Source organism: Panthera uncia, chromosome D2 (genome assembly GCF_023721935.1).
Source record: "Panthera uncia isolate 11264 chromosome D2, Puncia_PCG_1.0, whole genome shotgun sequence".
Taxonomy (NCBI): Eukaryota; Metazoa; Chordata; class Mammalia; order Carnivora; family Felidae; genus Panthera; species Panthera uncia.
Window position 1 is genome coordinate 52,799,516 of NC_064818.1, and position 24,705 is coordinate 52,824,220.

General features: G+C 46.5%; 1 protein-coding gene across 1 annotated transcript in view; it reads right to left on the bottom strand.

Annotated features, from left to right (window-relative positions):
* Positions 1-808: 808 nt before the first annotated feature.
* Positions 809-24,705, bottom strand: part of PDLIM1 (PDZ and LIM domain 1) — a 48,706-nt gene continuing 24,809 nt past the window's right edge. The window contains exons 5-7 of the mRNA XM_049645493.1: positions 9,131-9,282; positions 1,738-1,855; positions 809-1,324 (exon numbers count right to left, since the gene is read on the bottom strand). Of these exons, the coding sequence (XP_049501450.1) occupies positions 1,138-1,324; positions 1,738-1,855; positions 9,131-9,282 (457 nt within the window). The 3' untranslated portion in view covers positions 809-1,137. The remainder of the gene's footprint in view (positions 1,325-1,737; positions 1,856-9,130; positions 9,283-24,705) is intronic.

A 24,705-nucleotide genomic window follows, 5' to 3' on the forward strand; every position in this document is an offset into this window, starting at 1 on the left:
GCGATTCTGAGCATCTGAGGCTTACCTGATGGCAGGACCACCACTGGTCCCAGGCCCTTCTCAGGCTGCAGCTGCTGAACTTGTCTACCAGCCGTTCAAATTCCACAGACTACCAAGAGGTGCCTGAGTTTAACACCTACGTGAGATCTATCCTGAGTTTGCATCCCTCCAGAAAGGAGGGGGGCTTGGGGCACGTGGGTGGCTCAGTCGGTTGAGTGTCCAACTTCGGCTCAGGTCACGATCTCACAGTTCGTGGGTCCGAGCCCCACTTTGGGCTCTGTGCTGACAGCACGGAGCCTGGAGCCTGCTTTGAATTCTGTCTTCCTCTCTCTCTGCCCCTCCCCCACTCATGCTCTGTCTCTCTCTCTCTCAAAAATAAATAAGCGCTAAAAAAACCCCAAACAAACAAAGGAGAGGGGCTTAGTGGCAGCAACCAGCTGGAAAGGGACTCAGGGAATATTCAAGGTCAACTGGTAAAGCTCTCCATCTATTATTTGAGAAGCATTCATTTCCTCAGATAAGTCCCAGAACAGTCAGATATAAAAGAAAACATCATTTCATTACAACATAACGAGGTTGATCTTATAGTAGCATCAGAGAAAGAGAATTTGGAGCAAGCTTCCAAGAAAGGTGAGAGTATGGCTCATTCAGAGGTCAAATTTCTCACACCTGGAGGCAAAAGGCCTGCAAATGTCAGAGATTTATTTTGGGAAAGCCCAAAATAAGAGGAGAGAGGCCTCGGAAATCCCATCTGGCTTCAGACAGGAAACAGAGCACATGGTCAAATGATAGAGAACGCCACACCGCCTCGGTGTCTATAAATTTATTGAGTAAAAACAAAATCAACGTCACACATATTAAATTTGGTTTGGTTCCAATTTGGCTGATGTCCATTTGCGGCAGAGATGAACTGAGGTGAAGAGAAGACCCCGGGATGCTGGCAAGGGGGCCACCGAACGAAACAACCTCCTGTTAATCGTACAAGCAGGTGTCACAGGGCCAGCGAGTCAGTTAGCAGAGGCAGGCAGACATGGTGTTTAAGGAGCAGGGATAACACCAAAGTTGGCAAGAACTCGGAGGGGAGGAGAGGGCCAGGGCAGCGAGAGGACAAGTCGCGACAGGTGCAGGTCTGCCGGTTCACTTGGGGAACACGGTGACCACGTCGTAGCCCTCAGGGGGTGTGACCCGCTCCCGGGCGTGCTTTTCACAGTAGATCTGATCCTCCACAAAGAAGTGGCCCTTCTGTTTCAGGTTGGTGCCACAGTCAGTGCACACGTAGCACTCAGGGTGGCGGTGACGGTCCCGCAGCTTCACAAACACACCGCTGCAGGAGGGAGGCAGGACAGGGCTCCGTTAGTGACAGGCACCTGAAGGAGGCACTGCGGCCGGGGCGTCCTTCCCCGAGGCCCATCAGAGGGCGGGTCAGGGCCTCAGAACGGGCCTCCACTCATAAAGCAGCTGCTCATTCCTGGGGTCTCAGACATTCCTCTTGAAACCCTCCCGCTCCGACAGTGCAGCCCTTCCTGGGTTTACACGTTCACACTGTGAGGGGTCCGTGGCCAAGGGAAACCTGTACACCTGGCTCTGGACCAAGGCCTCCTTGGCCTCTCTGTTCCATTTTCCAGGCGGGACTTTCACCCCATCACACCCAAAATGCACAACGTCCGGCACCTGCCGCATTTTCTTGCTTTACCCAATCTGCAGGGCCTCCCACGCCCGGGGAAGGCAGGTACTCACACGATGCCGGTGCCGCATTTGTCACACATGGGCAACTTCTGGGCATTTCCAATAGATGCAGCCACTTTGGTGACCGGAGCCTTAACACTTCTGAAACCTGAGGGCTTGTTGGGGTCTCCTACAATGAGGAAAACACTTGGGTTGGCCAGGAAGGGTGGGACTGCAGAAGTTTCATTTAGTTCTTTCAGAGTCACTTATACATACGTTCCAGCAAGTTCCTGGGCACTGCCATCAAACAGACCTGACTCTGCTGTGTGACCCTGGGCAAGTTACTTAATCTCTCTGGCCTCCCAATTTCCTTTTCTATAAAACAGGAGATCATTTTTCCCTCCACAGTGGTACAAAAAAATTAAAAAATACAAAGCCTTTCCACAGTACATGGCACAAAGCCCTGAAACAAATGATAGTTCATTTTGATTAAATGCATGCATATACTGATACGGGAACTTAAAAATGACTTACACAGTTGGAATAAGTAAATAAAAACATTACCTGATAATCAAAAGACAATGTATTTAGATGCCAAAATAAACCCACATCACAAGGGGGCGCCTGGGTGTCTCAATCGGTTAAGCATCTGACTCTTGGCCTCAGTTCAGGTCATGAGCTCACAGTTCGTGGGTTCGAGCCCTGTGTCAGGCTCTGTGCTGTCAGCGCGCAGCCCATTTAGGATTCTCTTTCCCTCTCTCTCTGTCCCTTCCCTACTCGTGCTTTCTCTCTCAAAACAAATAAACCTAAAAAAAGAAAGAAACCCACCTCACAAGTGGTACAAAGTCATTCCAGTAGAGCATCTATCTATAAGCAGCCAGATAAAAACCACCTGCTACAGAGACAGCAACCTCCCTGCAGTCAGCCCTGGATGGATAATTGAAGCCCCCGGTTGATGGGTGCCTAACTGCAGCCCAGTTCATCACGCCTTCAGAGCCCTCTATCGTGGCTTCTATTAACAATGGCAAGCTATTAATATTACTATTATTGCCATCTATTCGGCTGGCAGTATTGTCATTCGTCAGCTATTTACACATCTCTGTGACTGGACTGCAAATTAGTGGACCATGACCCTGTTTTACCTACTTGGCAAGATTCCACAGAGCCTAGCCTTGGGCTTGGCAAATAGTAGAGGTTCAATAAAAACGCAGATGTGAGTGAAATGCCATGACAAATGCTCGCTGGTCCCCACCCTAGTCTGACATGTTTTGGCCCAAGAAGCCATAGAAATCTCTACACCAGTGTTCTGAACAGGCATCTGTGAACATCCCAGGCACCAGAAGAGACTTCCTAAAATTCAAAGACCAGGCTCGTAGCCAGAGCTGCTGACCAAACATCTCCAGGTGCAGGGGCCCCAGGAGATCCTACTCTATATGTCCCTGGTTAAAACCCACTTCTTCAGACTAAAGCAGCTCTTCTCAAATTTTACTGTGCATCAGAGTGATCTGGAGAACTCACTAAAATGCAGCTCGCTGGGTCCCATGCCGAGTTTCTAAGTCAGTAGGCCTGGGGTAGGGCCTAAGAATTTGCATTTCTAACAAGCTCGCTGGTGCTGCTGCTGATGCTGCTGGTCCAGGAACCACACTTTGAGAACCACACAAGAGCAAAAAAAAAAAAAAAAAAAAAAAAAAAAAAAAAAAAGAAAAGAAAAGAAAAAAAAATGGTTCTCATGTAAGGTGAGGAGGTAAGAGTCATCCTATAGCTGTAGCCAGGCTGGGCAATCCTGAGCTGACAAATGAGGGCCCTGTTTCTCTCGTCCTTTTAGAAAATGAGTCCCCACATATTGACTGGTGCTTCTGAACCAAAAATTGAGAGGAATTCAAGTACGGGGCATTTATAACTGGCTGGGATGGTAGGCTGTTTATTTTGTTACAATTATCTATACCCTCCCTACCCTTACCATGCATCTAGGTCAGTAGATCTCTACTGGGCGGGGGGGGGGGGGGGGGGGGGGGGGGGGGCTGATTCTGTCCTCTAGGGATCAGTTTTGCTCATCACAACTGGAGGGCAGTGCTTCTGGCATCCAATGGGTCCAGGCCAGAGATGCTGCTAACTGTCCTAAAATGCACACAACAGCCCCACCACAAGGATTTATCTGGCCCCAAATGTCAACAGCACCAAACCGAGAAACCCCACTCTCCGTGGAGTATATCCCATGGGCCTCGGGTTTGGCCACATGACTTGCTCCGGCCAAGGGAAATGTGAGATGTGAGCCCTGTTCTGGGAGAAGCATGAGGTGCATTTGGGTAGTTTGGTCCTGTCCCCATGGAGCTTCCGGCCTCTGCCCTAAAAACGGCAAGCTCCAGAGAGTGACACCTCCCCCTGCTGGGCTCTGGGATGGGAGGACTCCTGGAGCCAGGCCGGGCCCAGCCAGCAGCCCTCCTGTAACAGGAACAAGAAATGCATTGGCTGCTGCAGCCCACTGCTGGCTGATGCAGCCTGACAGCTAGCCTGGGATATTTTGTCACCTTACAGAGAACAGCAAGAGGGAATATTTGAAAGCAGCCTGTCTTAAAGGCCCCATCATGGGTGTTGATGGCATGGTCTCTCGGGGTTCCCCCATCAGTGCCGGGAACTGATCAACACAGATGTCCAGCTGGCAACACATGAGAAGGGGCAGATGTTAGGAGGCTCCAGGGTTTCCGCTGTTTTCAGCCATAAGCTCTACAAATAGGCTTCGGGAAGGCTTGGTGCTGCCCCATTAGCGGCCTTTGGCACTTTGCTTATCCTAAGTCCAAAGTCCCCTTGTGCCTTTCCAAACCTTCCTCCTTCCTTGGCCACAGTCCTGACTTTATTATACTTTCTGCATTAATTGTAATTTTAAAAAATATTGCATTAAAGTATAATTTTTGTCTTGGCTGTTGAGTTTTTGTGGTGCTCCCTTAAATTCTGTACCCAAGGCAAAGCCTCCCTCCTGTCACTCTAATCCTGGCTCCCTCTGGGGATCTCAGAAGGCCCTGGGTGGCCAGCTTCATACCCCTAAGCATCCCAAAGAGGCTTCTCCCTCATCTGCGGGCCCATTGCTAGAGCCACCCGGGCTGCTGCCTACCCTGTGAAGGAAGGACATGCGGTGTCTCTGTGCACCCCAATGGCTTGGAAGGGAAACTGTGCCCAGGGAACCAGTTCAGTGAGGTCATGGTCTCACACGATGGGGCTGTTTTTCACATAATGCATTCCGTCTGCTGACTCGGTCAGTAGAACATGGGACTCTGGATGTCAAGGTCATGAGTTCGAGCCCCAGGTTGGGTATAGAGAGAACTTAAAAAAATAAAAAAAGGAAGGAAGTTCGGGGGAGGGAGGAAAGGAGGGAGGGAGGGGCAAAGGGCGGAAACAGCACAGGGGGAGGAGAGGCAGCTGTGTGCTGGACAAAGCCAGCCTTCAGGGTTGTTCAACCCTGCAGCACCATCTGCTGGCTCCATCTTCTTCTCTCACTTATCCAGCCAGCACTGCAAACTCAAAGAAATTTCACTTTGTCTTTTTCAACTAGCTTACGGTAAAAATATTAGCTCCCTTTGGACTCTGGTAAGCTATAAAAATTTCCAAATTTCTCTTCTTCCAGTGAAACTGGCATTGTCCAAGCTTTCTGGAAAAAAAGTGAAAATGGGTTGAGTAAAAGCACAGCTTTTTTTTCTATCCACTTCACTGCTCAACCACCTTCCATGGCTCCACATTTCCAAAGAACCAAATTCATGGTCCTTAACCTAGCACCTGGACACTTCCTGAGCAAATCTCCAGCTTTCTCATCTTGAAGCCTCTGGTGCCCACTGTACTTTCTCAGTCCTTGATGCCTCCTTCCAAGTCTCCTCTCATTTCAAGTCCTCTTAAGTGGACAGATGGATGATAAACAAGATTCGCTGCATACATACCGTAGAAAGCTCAGCCTTAAAAAGGAAGGAAATGCTGACACCCGCTACAACACACGTGAACCCTGAGGACGTTATGCTAAGTGAGAGAAGCCAGTCACAAAAGACAAATACTGTAGGATTCCACTCATAGGAAGTGCCTGAAGTAGTCAGATTCATGCAAACAGAAGGTACAACGGTGGTGTCCAAAGGCTGGGGGAGGGCGCGATGAGGAGGCAGCGCGGAACGGGTTCCAAGCTTCAGTTTTACAAGAGGGGCTCCTGTGGATGGGTGGTGCTGATGGCAACCCAACAGGATGGATGCAGCTAATCGCACCGGGTACACTTAAATATGGTTCAGACAGTACATCTTGTGTCAGCTGCAGCTCACAGTTTAAAAAAAAAAAAAAAGGAAATCCTCCTTCTCCCTGCAAATTTGGAATCTGATCCAGGGCAAGATGAAGTCTGAGAAACCCAGGACCCTTTCTCGTACTTCAGAGGCTGAATTTCACCCAAAATGAGAAGACCCACAGCGAATCTTTTGGAGGCTTATCACCAAACCCTACCGCAGCCAAGCCTCCCACGAGGGCCTCGCCGATGGAGGGCCTGGCACCTGACATGCACCATTTCCTTTAACGCTTTAGACCATCTGTGAAGTAGCCATTATCAGCCTCCCTGGACATGTGCAGAAACCAGGGCTTGGAGAGATGGACAACCTGCCTGTGGTCTCAAGGCGGGTCACAGGCAGGGCCTGGACGCCAGTGCTGGTAGGGCGGCACTGCTTTCTGAACCCCAAGCCTTCTCGAATGAGAGGAGCCCTCACTTCCCTGAGCTCTGACCATTTCATCTCAGATAAAAGATGGCATTTGAGCTCCCTCCCGAGAGCCTTCTGAATGCAGTGGATGTATGAATTAGAACTGATGGTGTTTCGTTCAGTGAAAATTTAATTCAAGTACATAATTAAGAGATATGGGAGAGACTGAATTTTTATTTTCTTTGAGGCAAAAGAATAACCATCGCAGGAAGGAAAGAACTATAATTCTGATTCTCCTGCTACGAGATGTGGTCATGTCACTAAATTCTGGTCAAATGAAATGGGATACTAGTGTGGGACTTCTGGAAAAGAAAAAGCTGGCTTGTCGGAAAGGAGGAGCCTCCACTTAGCCCTTCTTCCTCCATGGTGCCTGGATGTGGGTGTGCTGGCTGGAGCACCAGCTGCCAACTAGGGCCATGAGGTAACCTTGAGAATGGAAGCCACTGCATGGAAGGAGTCCAGATCATGATGAGCAATGGAGCTGACACACCAGGAGTGAGGCTGGGCTTTAGGTCCTTCTCTGGGACATGAGGGCGTTTGACTAGATGAGTTCTGCAGTGTCTATCTAGGTCTTTGTCTGGGCTGGAATGGACTAACTTTTCCTCTCTTAACTGAAGGGGTTTGCACCCACTTACTCAGAGAGTAGAATAAATTGTGGTTTCTCATGTTTTGACAAAACTGTCATTCTCTAGGGTTGGTCCCCAAGTCACTTGTCAGTTGGCCCTAATACTGGAACTTAATACAGAATATGACTCATTCCTTCCAAAATGCACAGGTACAACAAGCAAAGGGGGAAACTGCTGGTAAAACAATATCCTTTTAGCATAATAGGAGAACTTTCCCCCCTAACTTCCTGTGCTTGTAAATTACCAATTTCGGGAAAGAACCCACCCAAATGGGGAGGAAGCCTGGGTTTGGGTTTGTTCAGTAGGGAACTTTCAGCTCAGGCAGGACTCCCAAGAAGCCACACCTGCATTTGGGGCTGGGGGTTCTGGGGGAGGGAAGTTACTCTTACAGAGGGTGCTCAGCTCTGAACAGGCAAGTCATTCCCTCGGGCCGGTAAAGCCAGTTTCACCGTCAGCATCACCAACTCTCTCTTCACAGGTGGACACATGGGGTGGGGGTGGGGGGAGAAGAAGAGAGACCAACGGAAAGCAGGGCTCCAGCAACATCTGAGCCTCAGGGAAAGCAGGGGAGACAGAGTGTGGGGGGCTGGGCAGCACAGAGATCAGGAAGGGGTGCAAAACCCAAGCCTCCAGAAAAGTCATTCATGGCTAGGCTGACAGGAGAATCAGAAAGTGCTTGTGAATAACCACCAGGGAGGTGGGCGGGGCAGGGGCTGCGGCTCCCAGGTCACCTTCGTGAGAAAGAAGAAAAAGCACCCGTTTGCCAGCGACACCATCTGTCCAAGCCTTCTCATAATAGGCTGTAATTGTTAAAGATAGCTTTAGTCCTTGCTTGAAAGCTGTCTGTATATACAGTCTATGACGTCTGCAATGCAAAGGCTGTCTCCCAAGGCCTGCAGAGCCACACGGGTGGCCCTGGGTCCTCAGGCATCAGAGCTCGCTCCCTGGACAAGCTAAGGCTGGCCTGGCACCTGCTGATGAGGTTTGCAAACAGAATCATGGGCACGAAGCACCCACTGCATGCCGGTCATGTAGCAGGTGTCTGTGCGGTTTATGACATTGGATCCTCACACCGGCCTTAGACGAGAGGGCTTCTGTCCCCGACTGACAGATGAGAAAACAGGCCTGGAAAGGTTCGGAGACTTGTCTAAGGTCACTCGGGGAGGATGGGGCCAAACCGGGGCTCTCTGGCTCTCGGGAGTCCACCTACCCTAAAGCAAGAACAAATGCACCGCCCCAGAGTGAAAGCCCAGCACCCAGCTCCGTGTTGCTGCTTCCTTTTCATTCTGCTTGTCACGGCTCGCGGCCTTCACCCAGTCACATGTGTCAGCCACCGCAGCAGCATGGGCTCAAGCCCAACAAATGGCCAAGGGAAAGAAGAACAGGTTCCCACAACAGTCAAGCTCACCCTGACGTCAGCCTCCTAAAGCTCATGTGACAGAGAACACCTGGCCAGGTGTGCTTGGGAGCTCATGCATTCTCTCTCGCTCTCTCTCAGAGCTTTTATTTATTTATCTATCTATTTATTTATTTATTTATTAACGTTTATTTATTTTTGAGAGACAGAGAGACAGACTGCGAGTGGGGGAGGGGCAGAGAGAGAGGGAGACACAGAATCCGAAGCAGGCTCCAGGCTCCGAGCTGTCAGCACAGAGCCTGACACGGGGCTTGAACTCGCGAACCGCGAGATCATGACCCAAGACAAAATCGGACCCTCAACCAACTAAGCCACCCAGGGACCCCTCTCTCAGAGCTTTTAGCATTTTTTTAATTAATTTTTTAATGTTTATTTATTTTTTGAGAGAGCGAGAGCAAGGTGGGGAGGGGCAGGGTGGGGGGAAAGAGAAATCCCAAGCAGGCTCTGCACTGTCAGCATAGAGCCCAAGGTGGGGCTCGAACCGATGAACTGTGAGATCATGACCTGAGCTGGAACCAAGAGTTGGACGCTCAACCGAATGAGCCACCCAGGAGCCCCTCGGCATTTTAAAAGCCATGCTTTCCAAAGCACACCGTGCCCCTTTCACCAACTCAAGACTGTAGTCCCTTTGTTTCAGCCACAATGGACCCTCACCCAGGCCTTGCCCAAGAGCCTCTGACCACACGCATGCACTCAGGGTTGATTACCTTTCTCCTCAGACTCCAGGATTTCCTGCAAAACCAGGAATGAGGTGGACTGCTTGGGGGGCTCATTTAACTCCTGTTTCTCTTGGAGCATCTTGTAAACTTCAGATTCTTTGTCGATGACGAGTCCGCTTGGAGGCTGAGAATGGTCTAAGCTGTAAAGAATGTTTGGAAATTTATTAGGACATGTCAGAAGTTAGAAAAAAATCACGAGGCACCCCTTTCCAAGTGAAGACACCCCTGAATCAAAGAGTAGATAGAAAGGATCCCATTGGACAAAGCCCTCTCTTAACTCAGCCGCAGACTTCCCACCAGTAGTATGAGGTGTGTATATTCAGAGCTGGTACTGCTTCAAGTCAGTAAGAGGCTATCTTCTCAAAGAGTTTCAGTAATTCAATTACTATTTGGCCTAATCCCATGGAATGGGAAAGCTCTGCTTCTTTCTTAATTACATAAACAACATATGTCTAAAGAAAATTTAGAGGAGAAAAAATGTCAACCACAACCTGACCATTGAAAGCTCAGCTGGGTCCCCTCAGTACAGGCCTCATAAATTCTTCTCAATAAAGTGCTGTTCCAATGTGAGGGAGGGGCTGAGGCCTGAGCTCGGTTCCCCAGGGCAGGAAAGGATGGCTCCCTGGGACAGGACGGCTCCCCGGGACAGGACGCCTCCCCAGGACAGGATAGGATGGCTCCCCAGGACAGGACAGGTCGAGCTGGGGCTGCTTCCCCCCAAGGCCTGTCCAGTGAGAAGTCTCTGCTGCCTGGTGTCAGAAGGGGTAACAGGGAGGGAGACCCTAGTCAGCTCTACCTGCAAAGTCTGTCCCGACCCCCCTCCTCAGCACCCCCCACCTCCGCCGCGTGTCCAAGCCACCGCCACCGACCGGCACCATGGACCACCCTCATCACTGGCCCCTGCACTGCCATCCTCTGCCTGGGACAGTCTTATTTCCAAACAGAGGCCACGTGATGTATTAAACACAAGAACTGCACGGTGTTGTGATGTGGCTCCAAGCGTCTCATCTGACTTAGAACCAAATATTTACAGTTCTAACAACAAAATACAAGTTTAATCAAATTCATCTTCTTTGGCATAAACATTCATTACGTCAAGTTGAAAGGCCCTGGAGGATGTGATCTGCTCGCCTCTGCAAGCACACGGCCTGCCACCCCTTGCTCGCTCGGCTCTAGTCACACCAGCCTCCACGCTGTTTCCAGGACACGGCAGCCTTAGACCCTCTGCACTTACTGCTCCCGGTGCCTGGAGTGCTCTCCCTCCAGATCGCCACATGGCTGCCATGTTTCCCTCCTGTCTCTGCTCAGATGTCCCTCCTCAGAGAGGGCTCCCGGTCCCCAACTGAAAACAACCCGCCCACCCCCGCGGTCACCGTCTTCACTCTACGGCATCTTACCCCACTTTATTTCTCACCCTCGTCCTATGAATCCTACATGCATCTGTTTCCTTATTGTCCCTCTCCCCCTAGACAGTGAGCCCCATGAGGACAGGGCCTTGGTCGGTCTTGTTCACCAGTACGTTCTTGACCCTGATCAGTGCATGGCACAGGGCCAGGGCTCAGCCGGTGTGAGGGAAGTGAAGGGCAATCGCCAAAGGGATCAATTTGCTGCACCCTCTCTGCTCCTACAGGGTCACAGGGTACCCTACAGGGTGGCAGGACCTCCCAGGGGTGTGCCAGGGAAATGGCAGCCCAGCCTCCTGGGCCCAGATCAACCTTGTTTCTCAGGCTCAGTTGCTTTTCCAGAAGCTGCCATCCTCTAGGGAAGAGGGACAGTGCGCCCAACGGGGCCAAAGAGCAAACATCAGAAGGACGGACAGTTTACCGATGCAGATGGATAGGTCTATGGGTCTGTGCGCAAGCAGGTTGTAACCTGTGGGTGACAGAGCTCTGTGCTACCCAGCCCGCCAGGCCACCTCCCAGCAGCGGCTCTCAGCAGTCTTTCTCAGCAAATCTAACCACTTTGTCTTTAGGGCTGAAGCCACTCCTCTAAGTGCAAGTGAGTTGTGCCAATGACATTTACTCCCTCATTGCCCACCCACCCTCCCACCCACTGTGTAATTCGTTCACGTTCCCTCTTAAAAAGAAAACAGGCGTCTGGGTAATTATAGGGGTAATCCTCCCCAGGTTACCTCTCCCTCTCCTCTTTCTCTCCCTTTCCCAGTCAGCCTCCCGGTGGGGGGCAGGCGGCACTCGGGGTGCTCGGGTCCCCAGCTGGAAGCAGAGTCAGTCACATCAGTGAAGCTCAGAGATTGAGGGAAGGTCAAAACGGACGTAGAAAGACGCATCAGCTGGTCACCTGCACTGGCTGCCGTGCAGGGAAGGGAAGCCAGCCACCGGCCCTGTCCACTGCTGCCGGTCCCTGCCTTTGTCTCTCCCCCTCCCGCCCACTGGGGACCGTGGGAGCCCCCCATCCCCCAGGCAGGTGATGGGCCACCTTGAGGAGTGGTCTTGACCAAGGTAGGGGTAGAAGTCCAGTTTCCCCACTTTGCCTGTCTTGACACTGAGGTTACTCAGGCCTATTCCTTACTGCTGGACAGGAGTGAGACGTCTGGCTACCCACGTGCCCTCTGCCGCGACCACTGGAGTAAGTGGTGGCCTTGTTACTACTGGTTGGTTCTCAGAGTCCTCACTTTCTCCTAGGCTTTTCTCATTCCAGATGCATAGGATGAAAAAAGGCTCCCTACTGGCCCTTCTTTGATACCACCCCAGTGGATACTTGGGGTGCCTCATTACAGCCTGGCGAGTGTGTAAATCTAGACCTCCCACTGGCCTGGGGGGCACCTGGCCAGCTCAGTCCGTAGAGCTTGTGACTCTTGATCTCAGGGTTATGAGTTCAAGTCCCACGTTGGGCATAGAGTTTACTTAAAAGAAGAGAGATGGGGGTGCCTGGGTGGCTCAGTCGATTAAGCGTCTGACTTCAGCTCAGGTCGTGATCTCACGGTCCGTGAGTTCGAGCCCTGTGTCAGGCTCTGTGCTAACAGCTCAGGGCCTGGAGCCTGCTTTGGATTCTGTGTCTCCCTCTCTCTCCGACCCTTCCCTGTTCATGCACTGTCTCTCTCTCAAAAAATAAATAAACATTAAAAAAAAAAAAAAAAAAGAGAGAGAGTTGATGGAGCAGCTAAAGATTTCGATGTGATCTCAGTGGCCTTTGAAGGCCACTCAGGCCACCCTTTGGAGATGGACCATTAAGAAATGAATGGGACACGGGTGGCTCAGTTGGTTAAGCATCTGACTTCGGCTCAGGTCATGATCTCCCGTTTCTTGGGTTTGAGCCCTGCATCGGGTGCTGACAGCTCAGAGCCTAGAGCCTGCTTGGGATTCTGTGTCTCCCTCTCTCCCTGCCCCTCCCCTGCTCACACCCTGTCTCTCTCAAAGATAAACAAACATTAAAAAAATCTAAGAAATGACTAACATAGGGGCACCTGGGTGGTTCAGTCGGTTGAGCATCCAGTTTCAGCTCAAGTCACGATCTCACAGTTTGTGGGTTCGAGCCCCACATTGACTCTCTGCTGGATGCTTCTTGTAATTCAAGTAATCCCCCTTTTTGTCCCAAACTTTGTCTCACACACAGGCAGTTTTAGGGAGGAACCAAAGTTGACTTACTATGTGAGAAACTGGGCCATTAAGGTTTTATCAGCGTGGGAACTTTTTTCTTGTGGCCTCCTTACTTTAGTTGGGATTTATATACAGATTATCAACTTGCTGCACCGGGGCTGGTTCAAGTTCTAAAAAGATTAAAGAGCCCCTTATGTCCCCACTCTGGTCACCTCATTATTTCCGTCAAACGGACTTTCATCCCGCGGCCGCTGTGCTGATCCCTTCCCCAGAGACAGGGATCTGCTGTTCTCTGTCCTCCTTGACCTTCTGACCTTCACCCCCACTACTCTTGACTGGAGCAGGCCTAGGGGGTCACACAGGGGCAGCAGGCTTGGCCTCCAGAATCTTCCTCTGCTAGACAAACTTATAGGGAGTTTCTTCTCGTCCCAAGGACCACTGGCATCCTTGAACACCTGGCTATCACAGGGAGAGGGGTCCCGGGGTTGGGATCTGAAAGAGTGAGAAAAACTATGGAACGTTTAGATAACATGATAACAAAACGTCAAACATTTGATAGCAAGAGTAACTACTGTGACTAGGGGAGAAACCAGGACTAGGAAACCAAGTGTGTAACATAGGGTTAGTGCAACAGCGTTGAGTTTGTTTTTTAAAGGAGTAGAGTTTGATTAAAAGCTTGTATTTTGTTATTAAAATGGGAAAACTGGGCTCAGAAGAACGTGGTTAATTTTCAATGTTCCCCCCCGCCCCCAGCCGACCCCACAACTACTTGTTCCCTGGTGACTCAGTTTCGTCTGTTACCTTTTTGTAACTGATTGCTGTAGAATTCTTCCTTCCATTTGTTACTACATACGAAAAATGAGAATATGCTTTTTTTGGGCTCCATTTCTTATGTATGTTTTTGTCCTAGAATCAATTTTTTTTTTAACTGAGGGTATTATTTTTGTTTTGTTTTTTTAAAGAAGATACTGATTTTTTAAAATTCCTGTGTAGTTAAATATGGTGTTACATTAATTTCAGGTATACAATATAGTGATTCAACAAATCTGTACATGACTTAGTGATCATGATAAGTGTCCTTTTAATCCCCTTCACCTGTTTCACCCAGTGCCCACCCCCCCACCCCCCACCAGGAACCATTAGTTTTTTCTCTGTAGTTAAGAGGTTTTGGTTTGTCTCTTTCCTTCTTTGTTCGTTTGTTTTGTGGATGATATTATTTTTTACTTATATGTCTCAGTGCTTGAAATGAGGTAATGGATCGTGTTTTATAAATTGCCAAGTGGTAGAACAATCTAATCATTGCTTGAGAATAAACAGTAAATTGTTTTCCTTTTTTTTAATCACGGAAATAGTTTACAAGACTGTTTCTTGGAAGAGTAAGTGATGACCTTGTGGTTTGAGCTTTGTCATTTTTAACGTTCCCTTGGTGGCTTCCAGACATAACGACATACCCCAAAGAAGGGGAAGAATTCTCCCAAGAACATTCCATGGTCTGATCTCGATTTTAAAATAGTTCTAAGTGTAATAGGAAAAAACATTACACATTCATCAAAAATAATGTAATATATTTATACAGGGCAAGCTCAGAACTCAAGACTCACAGAGAATCAGGCATACAACTCAGAGGTGGCCAGAGGAAGACAATGGCCCTTGGTTAAGACCACTTCTCACCATAAGTTAACTAAGTTGGGTTTAAATTTAAAAACAAAAAAACAAAAAAAAACCCCCAACTTCATGAAACTATTTAAAAAAAAAGACCACTCCTCAAGGTGGCCCATCACCTGCCTGGGGGATGGGGGGCTCCCACGGTCCCCAGTGGGCGGGAGGGGGAGAGACAAAGGCAGGGACCGGCAGCAGTGGACAGGGCCGGTGGCTGGCTTCCCTTCCCTGCACGGCAGCCAGTGCAGGTGACCAGCTGATGCGTCTTTCTACGTCCGTTTTGACCTTCCCTCAATCTCTGAGCTTCACTGATGTGACTGACTCTGCTTCCAGCTGGGGACCCGAGCACCCCGAGTGCCGCCTGCCCCCCACCGGGAGGCTGACTGGGAAAGGGAGAGAAAGAGGAGAGGGAGAGGTAACCTGGGGAGGATTACCCCTATAATTACCCAGACGCCTGTTTTCTTTTTAAGAGGGAACGTGAACGAATTACACAGTGGGTGGGAGGGTGGGTGGGCAATGAGGGAGTAAATGTCATTGGCACAACTCACTTGCACTTAGAGGAGTGGCTTCAGCCCTAAAGACAAAGTGGTTAGATTTGCTGAGAAAGACTGCTGAGAGCCGCTGCTGGGAGGTGGCCTGGCGGGCTGGGTAGCACAGAGCTCTGTCACCCACAGGTTACAACCTGCTTGCGCACAGACCCATAGACCTATCCATCTGCATCGGTAAACTGTCCGTCCTTCTGATGTTTGCTCTTTGGCCCCGTTGGGCGCACTGTCCCTCTTCCCTAGAGGATGGCAGCTTCTGAAAAAGCAACTAAGGCTGAGAAATAGGATGGGATCTGAAACTGGATATTGAAAAAAGGACTGGAGAGTATACTGATGGCAAATAAGCCCATGAAAAGATGTCTGACATCTTTACCCATGAGGAAAGTACAAATTAAAAGCAGAATGAGATATTACTACACACCTACGAGAATGGCTAAAATAAAAAATAGTGACAATACCTAAAGTTAGAGAGGATATGGAGAAACTTGATTATTCAGACATCGTGAGTAGGAATGTAAAATGGTACACTGTACAAAAAACAGTTTAGCAGTTTCTATAAAATGAAACATGTAACTAATTACCTTATGATCCAGCAACTGCACTCCTGGGCATTTCTCCCAAAGAGCTAAAAATTTATGGTTGCCCAAAAACCTGTTCACAAATGTTTATAGTAGCTTTGGGGGCGCCTGGGTGGCTTAGTCAGTTGAACGTCTGACTTTGGCTCAGGTCATGATCTCGCGGTTTGTGAGTTTGAGCCCCACGCTGGGATCTGTACTGACAGCTCAGGACCTAGGCCCTGCTTCAGATTCTGGGTCTCCCTCTCTCTCTGCCCCTCCCCTGCTCACACTCTGTCTCTCTCTCTCAAAAATAAATAAAAATTTATTTATAAATTTTTATAATTTATATTTATAGCAGCTTTATTTATAACAGCAGAAAAACAGACACAACCCAGATGTTCTTCACTGGGTGAATGGTTAAACTGTGGTCCATCTGTACCACGGAATAAAAACAAATTAGGATACAGCGATCAGACAGAAGATCAATAAGGAGACACAGGTTTTGAATCACACTGTAGACTGGACTGTGACAGACTATAAAACACTCCATCCAACAACAGCAGAATACTCATTCTGCTCAAGTGCACGTGGAATATTCTCCAAGACAGAACTTGTGTTAGGCCACAAAGCATGAGAAAAAATTTAAAGTCTTAAATTTAGGAAGACTGAAATCATCAAGTATCTTTTCTGACCATGATGGAATGAAACAAGAAATCAAGAGCAGAAGGAAAACCGGAAAATTTACAAATATGTGGAAATTAAACAATACACTCCTGAATAACCAATGGGACAAAGAAGAAATCACAAGGGAAATTAGAAAATATTGAGACAAATGAAAATGAAAAACATGAGGCACTTGGGTGGTTCAGTCGGTTAAGAGTCAGACTTCAGCTCAGGTCATAATCTCACAAATTTGTGAGTTCGAGCCTGCATCATGCTCTCTGCTGTCAGCACAGAGCCTGCTTTGGATCCTCTGTCCCCCTTTCTTTCTGCCCCAATCCACTTACTCTCTTTCAAAATGGATAAACTTTTTTAAAAATCAGCAAAAAATATAAATAAATAATAAAAGTACATCTTAAAAAAAGAAAATGAAAAAATAACATACCAAAACTTATGGGATGTGGCAAGCTGAGAAGGGACTTTATAGCTATAAATACCTAATTAAAAAAAGAAGAGAGATCTCAAGTAAGCAAACTTTATATCTCAAGGAAGAAGAAAAGAACTAAAGCCAAAGTTAGCAGAAGGAAGGAATAAATAAAGAGCAGAGCACAAATAAACAAAATAGTGGAGAGAAAAACAATGGAAAACCATCAACAAAACTAAGAGTTTGTGTTTTTTTGTTTTGTTTTGTTTTGTTTTAAGATCAACAAAATTGGGGCACCTGGGTGGCTCAGTCAGTTAAGCATCCAACTTCGGCTCAGGTCACAATCTCACAGTTTGTGAGTGCTGACAGCTCAGAGCCTGGAGCCTGCTTCAGATTCTGTCTCCTTCTCCCTCTGCCCCTCCCCCACTTGCACTCTGTCTCTTTCAAAAATAAATAAACTTAAAAAAAAAAATTAGGGGTGCCTTGGTGGCTCAGTAGGCTGAGTGTCCAACTTCAGCTCATGTCATGATGTCATGGTTTGTGGGTTTGAGCCCAGCACTGGGCTCTGTGCTGACAGCTTAGAGCCTGGAGCCTGCTTCAGATTCTGTCTGTCTCTCTCTGCCCCTCTCCCGCTCACACTCTGTCTCTCAAAAATAAACATTAAAAAATAAATTAAAAAAAATAAACATCAACAAAACTGACAAACTCTTAGCTAGACTAAGAAAAAGAGGGAAGACCAAAATAACAAAAAAATCAGAAATGAAAGAAGAGGCATTACAATGAATATGACAGAAATAAAAAGGATCTTAAGAGATCTTTATGAACAATATGCACAAACTGGATAAGCTAGAAGAAACAGATAACTCCTAGAAACATACAACCTAACAAGATGGAGTCATGAAAGGAAAAAACCTGGACAGACCTATAATAAAATAACAAGGTTGACTCAGTAATCAAAAATCTCTCAACAACAAAAAACTCAGGACTAGATGGCTTCACTGGAGAAATCTACCAAACAGTTAAAGAAGAATTGACACCAATTCCAAATAACTCAAGAGGAGGGAACACTTCCAAACTCATTCTATGAGGCCAGCATTACCCTGAAACCAAAACCAGACAAAGGTACCACAGAAAAATAAAACTACAGACCATTATTCTCAATGAGCATTGATGCAAAATCCTCAGTAAATGGAATTCAACAGCACATTAAAATGACTATACGCCATGACTAAGTTGGATTTATTTCTAGAATGCAAAGATGACTCAACATACAAAAATCAATCAATGTAGGGACACCTAGATGGCTCAGTTGATTAAGCGTCTGACTCTTGGTTTCGGCTCAGGTCATGATCTCCCGATTTGTGAGTTTGGGCTCTGCGCTGACAGTGCGGAGCCTGCTTGGGATTCTCTCTCTGTGCCCCGACCCCTCTTGCACTCTCTCTCTTTCTCTCTCAAAATAAGTAAATAAACTTAAAAGAAAAAAAAGTCTTGTTAAAAAAAATCAATCTAATACACTTCATTAATGGAACAGAAGACAGAAACCACAAGAGCATCTCAATAGTTAAAAAAAAAATTGATAAAACTCAACATATTTTCATGATAAAAACACTAAGCAAATCAGAAATAGAAAGAAATTACTTCAACATAATAAAAGCCATGTATGCCAAGACCACACCTAACATCATACTTAACTGGTAAAAAATTGAAAGTTTTTCCTCTAAGATCAGGAATAAGACAAGGATATCTACTCTTCTTTTTTAAATTTTTTAAAATGTTTATTTATTTTTGAGAGAAAAAGAGAGAGCACAAATAGGGGAGGAACAGAGAGAGAGGGAGACACAGAATCCAAAGCAGGCACTAAGCTCTGAGCTGTCAGCACAGAGCCCAACATGGGGCTTGAACCCATGAACTGTGAGATCATGACCTGAGCTGGTTGGTTGCTCAACAAACTGAGGCACCCAAGACGCCCCAATATCTACTCTTACCACTTCTATTCAACATAGTACTAGAAGTCTTAGCCTAAGCAATTAGGCAAGAAAAGGAATAAAAATTATTCAAATTGGAAAGGAAGAGTAAACTTACCTGTTTATAAATGATCTTATATGTAGAAAATCTTAAAGATTTTCCACAATAAAAAAATTTTTATTTCCACAAATAAAAACATTGAAACATTGTTAGAATGAAGGAATTCAGCAAAGCTGCAGGACACAAAATCAACACACAAAAATCAACTGTGTTTCTATACACTGACAATGAACAATCCACAAAGAAAATTAAAAAACAATCCCATTTACAATAGCATCAAAAGAATAAAATCTTTGGGAATAAACTTAACCAAAGAGATGAAGACTTGTACACTGAAAACTATAAAACACTGATGAAAAAAATCAAAGAGGACACAAATAAATGGAAAGATATCCATGTTTATGGACTGGAAGGATTAATAATGTTAAAACGTCCAGGGGCACCCAGCTGGCTTAGTCAGTAGAGCATGTGACTCTTAATCTTGGGGTTGTAAATTTGAGCCCCACATTGGGTGTAGAGATTACTTTAAAAAATTTTTAAATGTCCACGTTACTGAAAGCAATCTACAGATTCAGTGCGAGCCCTATCAAAAATTCGACGGTTTTTTTTGTTTTTTTTGTGGAAATAGAAAAAAGCATCCTAAAATTCATATAAAATCTTAACGGGACCCCAAACAGCCAACACAATCTTGAGAAAGTAAAGCAAAACCAGAGGTATCACATTTCCTGATGTCAAAACATAATATAAAAGCTACAGCAACCAAAACAGTGTGGTACTTGCATAAAGACAGACATACAGATCAATGGAAGAAAATACAGAGCCCAGAAAAAAACCCTGGCAAATAGGGTAAAAATGATCTTTGATAAGGATGCCAAGAATACACAATGCAGAAAGGATTGTCTCTTCAATAAATGGTTTGAGAAAACTGGGTATCTGTATATAAAAGAATGAAAATGGACCTTTATCTCACCATAAATAAATCAGCTAAAAAATTGACTAAAGACTTAATGAAAGGCTTAAAATCATAAAAATCCTAGAAGAATACATAGAGGTAAAGCTTTCTGACATTAGTCTTGGAAATGATTTCTTGAATTAACACCAAAGGCACGGGCAACAAAATCAAAATTAGACAAGTGGGAGTATTTAAACTTTTTAAGAACAAACTTCTAAACACCAAAAGAAGCAATTAACAGAGTGAAGAGGCAATCTGTGGAATGGGAAAAATATTTGCAAACCATATATTTGATAAGGGGTTACTATCCAGAGTATGTAAAGGACTCCTACAACTCCATGACAAAAAACCCAAATAACCTGATTTTTAAAATGAGCAAAGGGTGTGAATACACATTTCTCCAAGAAGATACATACTGGCCAGCAACAATATGAAAAGTTGCTGCTACTTTTATATAGAATAGCTGCTGCCAAAACACACACACACACACAAAAACAAAAAAACAACCATCCAAAACGAAACCAAAAACCAAGACCCAAAAGAACCACAAATGTTGGTAAGGATGGAGAAACTGGAACCCTGTGCACTGTTGGTGACAATGCAAAATAGCACAGTGCTGTGGAAAACACTATGGAGGTTCCTCAAAAAATAAAAAAGAAAATTACCATATGACCCAGAAATCCTGTTTTTGGGTATCTAGCCAAAAGAAAATCAGGATCTCAAAACGATATTTGCACACTCACGGTCATTGCAACATTATTCACAATAGCTGAGGGGTGGAAGCAACGTAAATGCCCATTGACAGATGAGTGGATAATCAAAGTGTGGTACAGACAGACGGTGGAAGATTACTGAGCCTTAAAAAAAAAAAGCAACCGTCACATGCTGCAACATGGATTAATCTTGATGACATTATGCTGAGTGACATAAACCAGTCACAATGCAATAGATAGCTGCGTAATTCTACTTATATGAGGTACCTAAAATACTCACTCTTAGAAACAGTGCAGGAAGGGAAGAGCAGGGTTGTTCAATGGATACAGAATTTGTTTTGCAAGAAAAAGTTCTAGAGATCTGTTGCACAGAGATGTGCGTATAGTTACCAGTCCTATACACTTAAAAAATGGTTAAGATGATAGATTTTATTTTTATTTTTAAGATTTATTTTTAAGTAATCTCTATACCCAACATGGGCTTGAACTCACAACCCTGAGATCAAGACTGAGCCAGCCAGGTGCCCGTAAGATGGTATATTTTAAGCATTTTTACTACAATGAAAAAAAAAATCCTTAGAACAGGAAAAAAAAAAAGTTACTATTGGTACAACCTGAATAAATCAAATAAATCTCCAGTGAATGATGCTAAGTTAAAAAAAAACAAAAGCCAATTCCAAAAAGTCACATCTTATATGATTCCATCAATATAACGTTCTTGAAATAACAGATAGCAGATAGCAGATTAGGGGGTTACCAGAGGTTAAGGAGGGTGGGAGGAGTTGGGTGTGGCCATAAGAGGTGACATGAGAGATCCCTGTGGTGATGGAAATCCTCTCTCTTGCCCGTATCAATGCCAACATTTCAGTTTTGATACTGTACTATATAGTTTTCAAGGTGGTACCACTGAAGGGGACGGGGTAAAGGGTATAGAGGACCTCTATTATTTCCTATAACTGCATGCGAATCTACAATTAAGATAAACAGTTTAATTACGTTTCCCCACATGATGGAAGTTAAGCGTTAATTGGAAATGATGTAGACATAGATTTTTAGTGCTTGCTATTTATGTAAGTGGGGGTGAAGGATGCAGGTTGACTCAGAAAAACTCTTCATGTCTGAGATGCCTCAACTTGGTTACCCCACTGTTCACCAAAAAATGCAGTACTGAGAAACCCTACATAATCATTTTTGGAAAAGGAGCCTAGCCAGAATGCTCCCTACGTTTTAGTCTTCAAAGGCCTGGATGTTGGACCTGTAATAAGAAACCAGAGGAGTAATTATGGGCACCAGGAGAGGACTCCAGACTCCCGAGCCAATTTTCTGTGGGCCACGGGCAAGTTTAGCTAGGTGGCAAACAGCCACCTTCATGATAGAGATTTTCTTCCCATCCAGCTGTGAACGCGTCAGGATTAATACCATCCCTCTGATATCATCTGAATAGAGAACAATGCATCCCTTTATTCCCCCTGCACCTGCTTAGATACAGGCCTCGTGAGTATATGGGGAGATCTCCTGAGAACACAAGTTGGAAGAGTTAGTATGCTTGGACTACTGTGTTGGTGAAGGGAGCCCAACCAATCATTCCATGAAGAGGCCACCACTCCATCAGGAAGGTGATGAATGGTGCTGGTTGGCAGGACTGAAGCCAAATGCTGGAAAGAAAGAAGTCTACCATAAGTCACAGCAAAATCTTCTCCATAATGTTTATCTGCATGCTTCTGCTCTTCTGGAGGCCCCAGTACTCAGAAGTGATGCGTATGGAGTCCTCATGGGCAGTGAAATCAGGAATAACTGGCATTCACTGAGCACCTGCCAGAGGCCAGGTGCTGTTCTGGGTGCTATTTGCACACCTCAGCGCATTCTCTGAATAGCCTCCTGGTGAGGTAGGTCATTTAGGTGTATTACACACACCTGAGAGATGGGGGGCTGAGTCTCAGAGAGGTTACATGGTCTGCCTAAGAAGCTCAGTTGGAATTCAAGGGCCCTCTATCTACGAAGCCTGTACCTTTGGGAAAGTATTAAGCGGCATCACATCTACAAGGAAATACAGGCTCTGAATCACCAGAAAATGGCTATAGCCCCTAAAATCAGTTGAAAGAGGTCGGAAGGCAGGTGAAAGCTTTCGTTTGAACACAGCAACATTTCCTCCACCCACCTGGTACACAGAAGGCACTCAATAAATGAGTGTTAGGCTGAACAGACCTAAAGGCTCTCCCAGTCAGCTGTGTGTGCGCTGAGAGCACAGGCGGCGGATGGTGCCCTCTCGCCCTCCATCCTAGTTTAGTTTGGAAGCAGCAAAGTGGTCTGTATCATCACGTGGGGACACGGCCCTAGGACGCCCTGTGAGACACTGAGCCACACACACACTAGGCTGCTTTGAAGTGCATGGGACAAAGAAACTCAGAGTGAGCCCCAGGGAATCAGTGATGACCTCAGACACAAAGTATGAAGAGAGCCAATTGTGGAACCTCTGAATTTTACAGACTAAACAGTGGGGGTGAGTGAGTGCCTGGGACTTCTGCTGACTGAGCAAGCAAGTTACCCCGAGGCTGCTGGGTATGCAGGACAATCCTTCTCTGAGAATGCACAAGTGGCTGCTCTAGAAGCAGGCTAGTAAGCAGAGCCCCACGACAGGCAGCATGGCCCTTTCGGTCACCGTCTTTGCCACAGGCTGCTGGTATTCCCACTGTTTCTGGATTCATCTTCAAAGAGTTTGAGATGAGGCAGAAGCTCGGCCCCCTATGCGGAGAAAATCTCGAAGGAGATTCTTGGTACAAGACTCAGAGCCTGCTGCAGCCAGGGGACGGGGGCTGGAGGAAAGGCTTGCAAGTGTCCAGTTTCAGACTTAATTGTTTCAGATTGGAGGCGGAGAGCAGGCAGGGAGCATGAAAGGAGAAAGAAGACATTAATGAAGGAATAACCGCCAAGGCCATACTAAAAATACTTCCCAGGCACATATTTCTCCCAATGCATAGCAGCTCTTTCAATTAAGGATGTGTCATTTCCTGGGTTATTAAATCCAGATCGCAGAACATTCCACTCTAGGACAGTAAAAGAGGTCACGTTCTCAGCCTCCACCAGCACCAAAGCAGCAAAGAACAGGGATCATGGCCCTTGGTTTTCCTGTCACTCGGCTCCCAATGGAGCTGCATGAAAGCAAGATTCCCTTCAGGGTGTGTCTGTGGAAAGCTCGGGGGGCCCGGCACGGCGCTCTTTCTCAGATACCTCCAAATTCCCCTGTAGTCACTTTGAAGGACATCATCACCTCAAGCAACTGGCTTGAAGGCACTGCAGGAATCAGAATTTGGGGGAAGAAGACACTAGTAGCCACTTTGCCTCAGTTACTACAATAAACGTCAATAACCTTGAACATCTTGTAAAGCCAAAGGCATCTGGCAAAAAGTCTCCCCTACTAGACACTAAGAAACTTAAAAGGAAATCGCAGAGCCTTTTGGCGCTGGGCACAGGGACTTGCATGCAGTGGCTACCTAGTAATGTCCATCTCCCTTTGCAGGGAGAGGGGGGCTATATGCACGGTAGGACCAAGGAGCCCTTGAGAGGGATCCCCATGACAGCCCTTTCCGAACAGTTAAGTAGTCTGGAAACTCTCATGCCTTAACTCTCACCTAACCTGCCTCTGAAGCAACGGGTCTGCAATTTACTCACTCTAAGAGCCGAGCAGACTCTTGTTAAAGGTAAATTGGGAAGAAACTGAACAGCAAAATGGGCTTTAGGGCTAATGTAAGAACTGAGGATTCTAAGTGGGAAAGATCCTCAGAGATTGGACAAGGTTTGGATCACATGGTATTTTCCAACAAATGTAACTGTCACCAACATTTATAAATCAGGGGGTTTCAGGGGCACCTGGGTGGCTCTGTTGGTTAAGTGTCCGACTTCAGCTCGGGTCATGATCTCACAACTCTGTGAGTTCAAGCCCCACGTCAGGCTCTGCGCTGACAGCTCAGAGTTTGGAGCCTGCTTCGGATTCTGTGTCTCCCTCTCTCCCTCTGCCCCTCCCCTGCTCATACTCTGTCTCTCTCTCTCTCTCTCAAAAATAGAAACATTAAAAAAAATTGGGGGGGGGGCACATGGGTGGCTCAGTCGGTGAAGTGGCCGACTTTGGTTCAGGTCATAATCTCATAGTCTGTGAGTTCGAGCCCCGCGTCGGGCTCTGTGCTGACAGCTCACAGCCTGGACCCCACTTCAGATTCTTTCTCTCTCTCTCTCTCTCTCTCTCTCTCTCTCTCTCTGACCCTCCCCCACTCACACTCTGTGTTTCACTCTCTCTCAAAACGAAATAAACATTAAAAAAATTGTTTTTAATAAAAAACAATTTTTTTTAAATCAGGGGGTTTCAGATAAAAAGAGGCTTTCTGAGAGCTTCTGTTTCAGTGAAATTAATTAGCAGGAATTAATTAATGAGCAGAGCTGCTGGAACCACTCTGGGCTGCTGCACATCCAGCTGCTT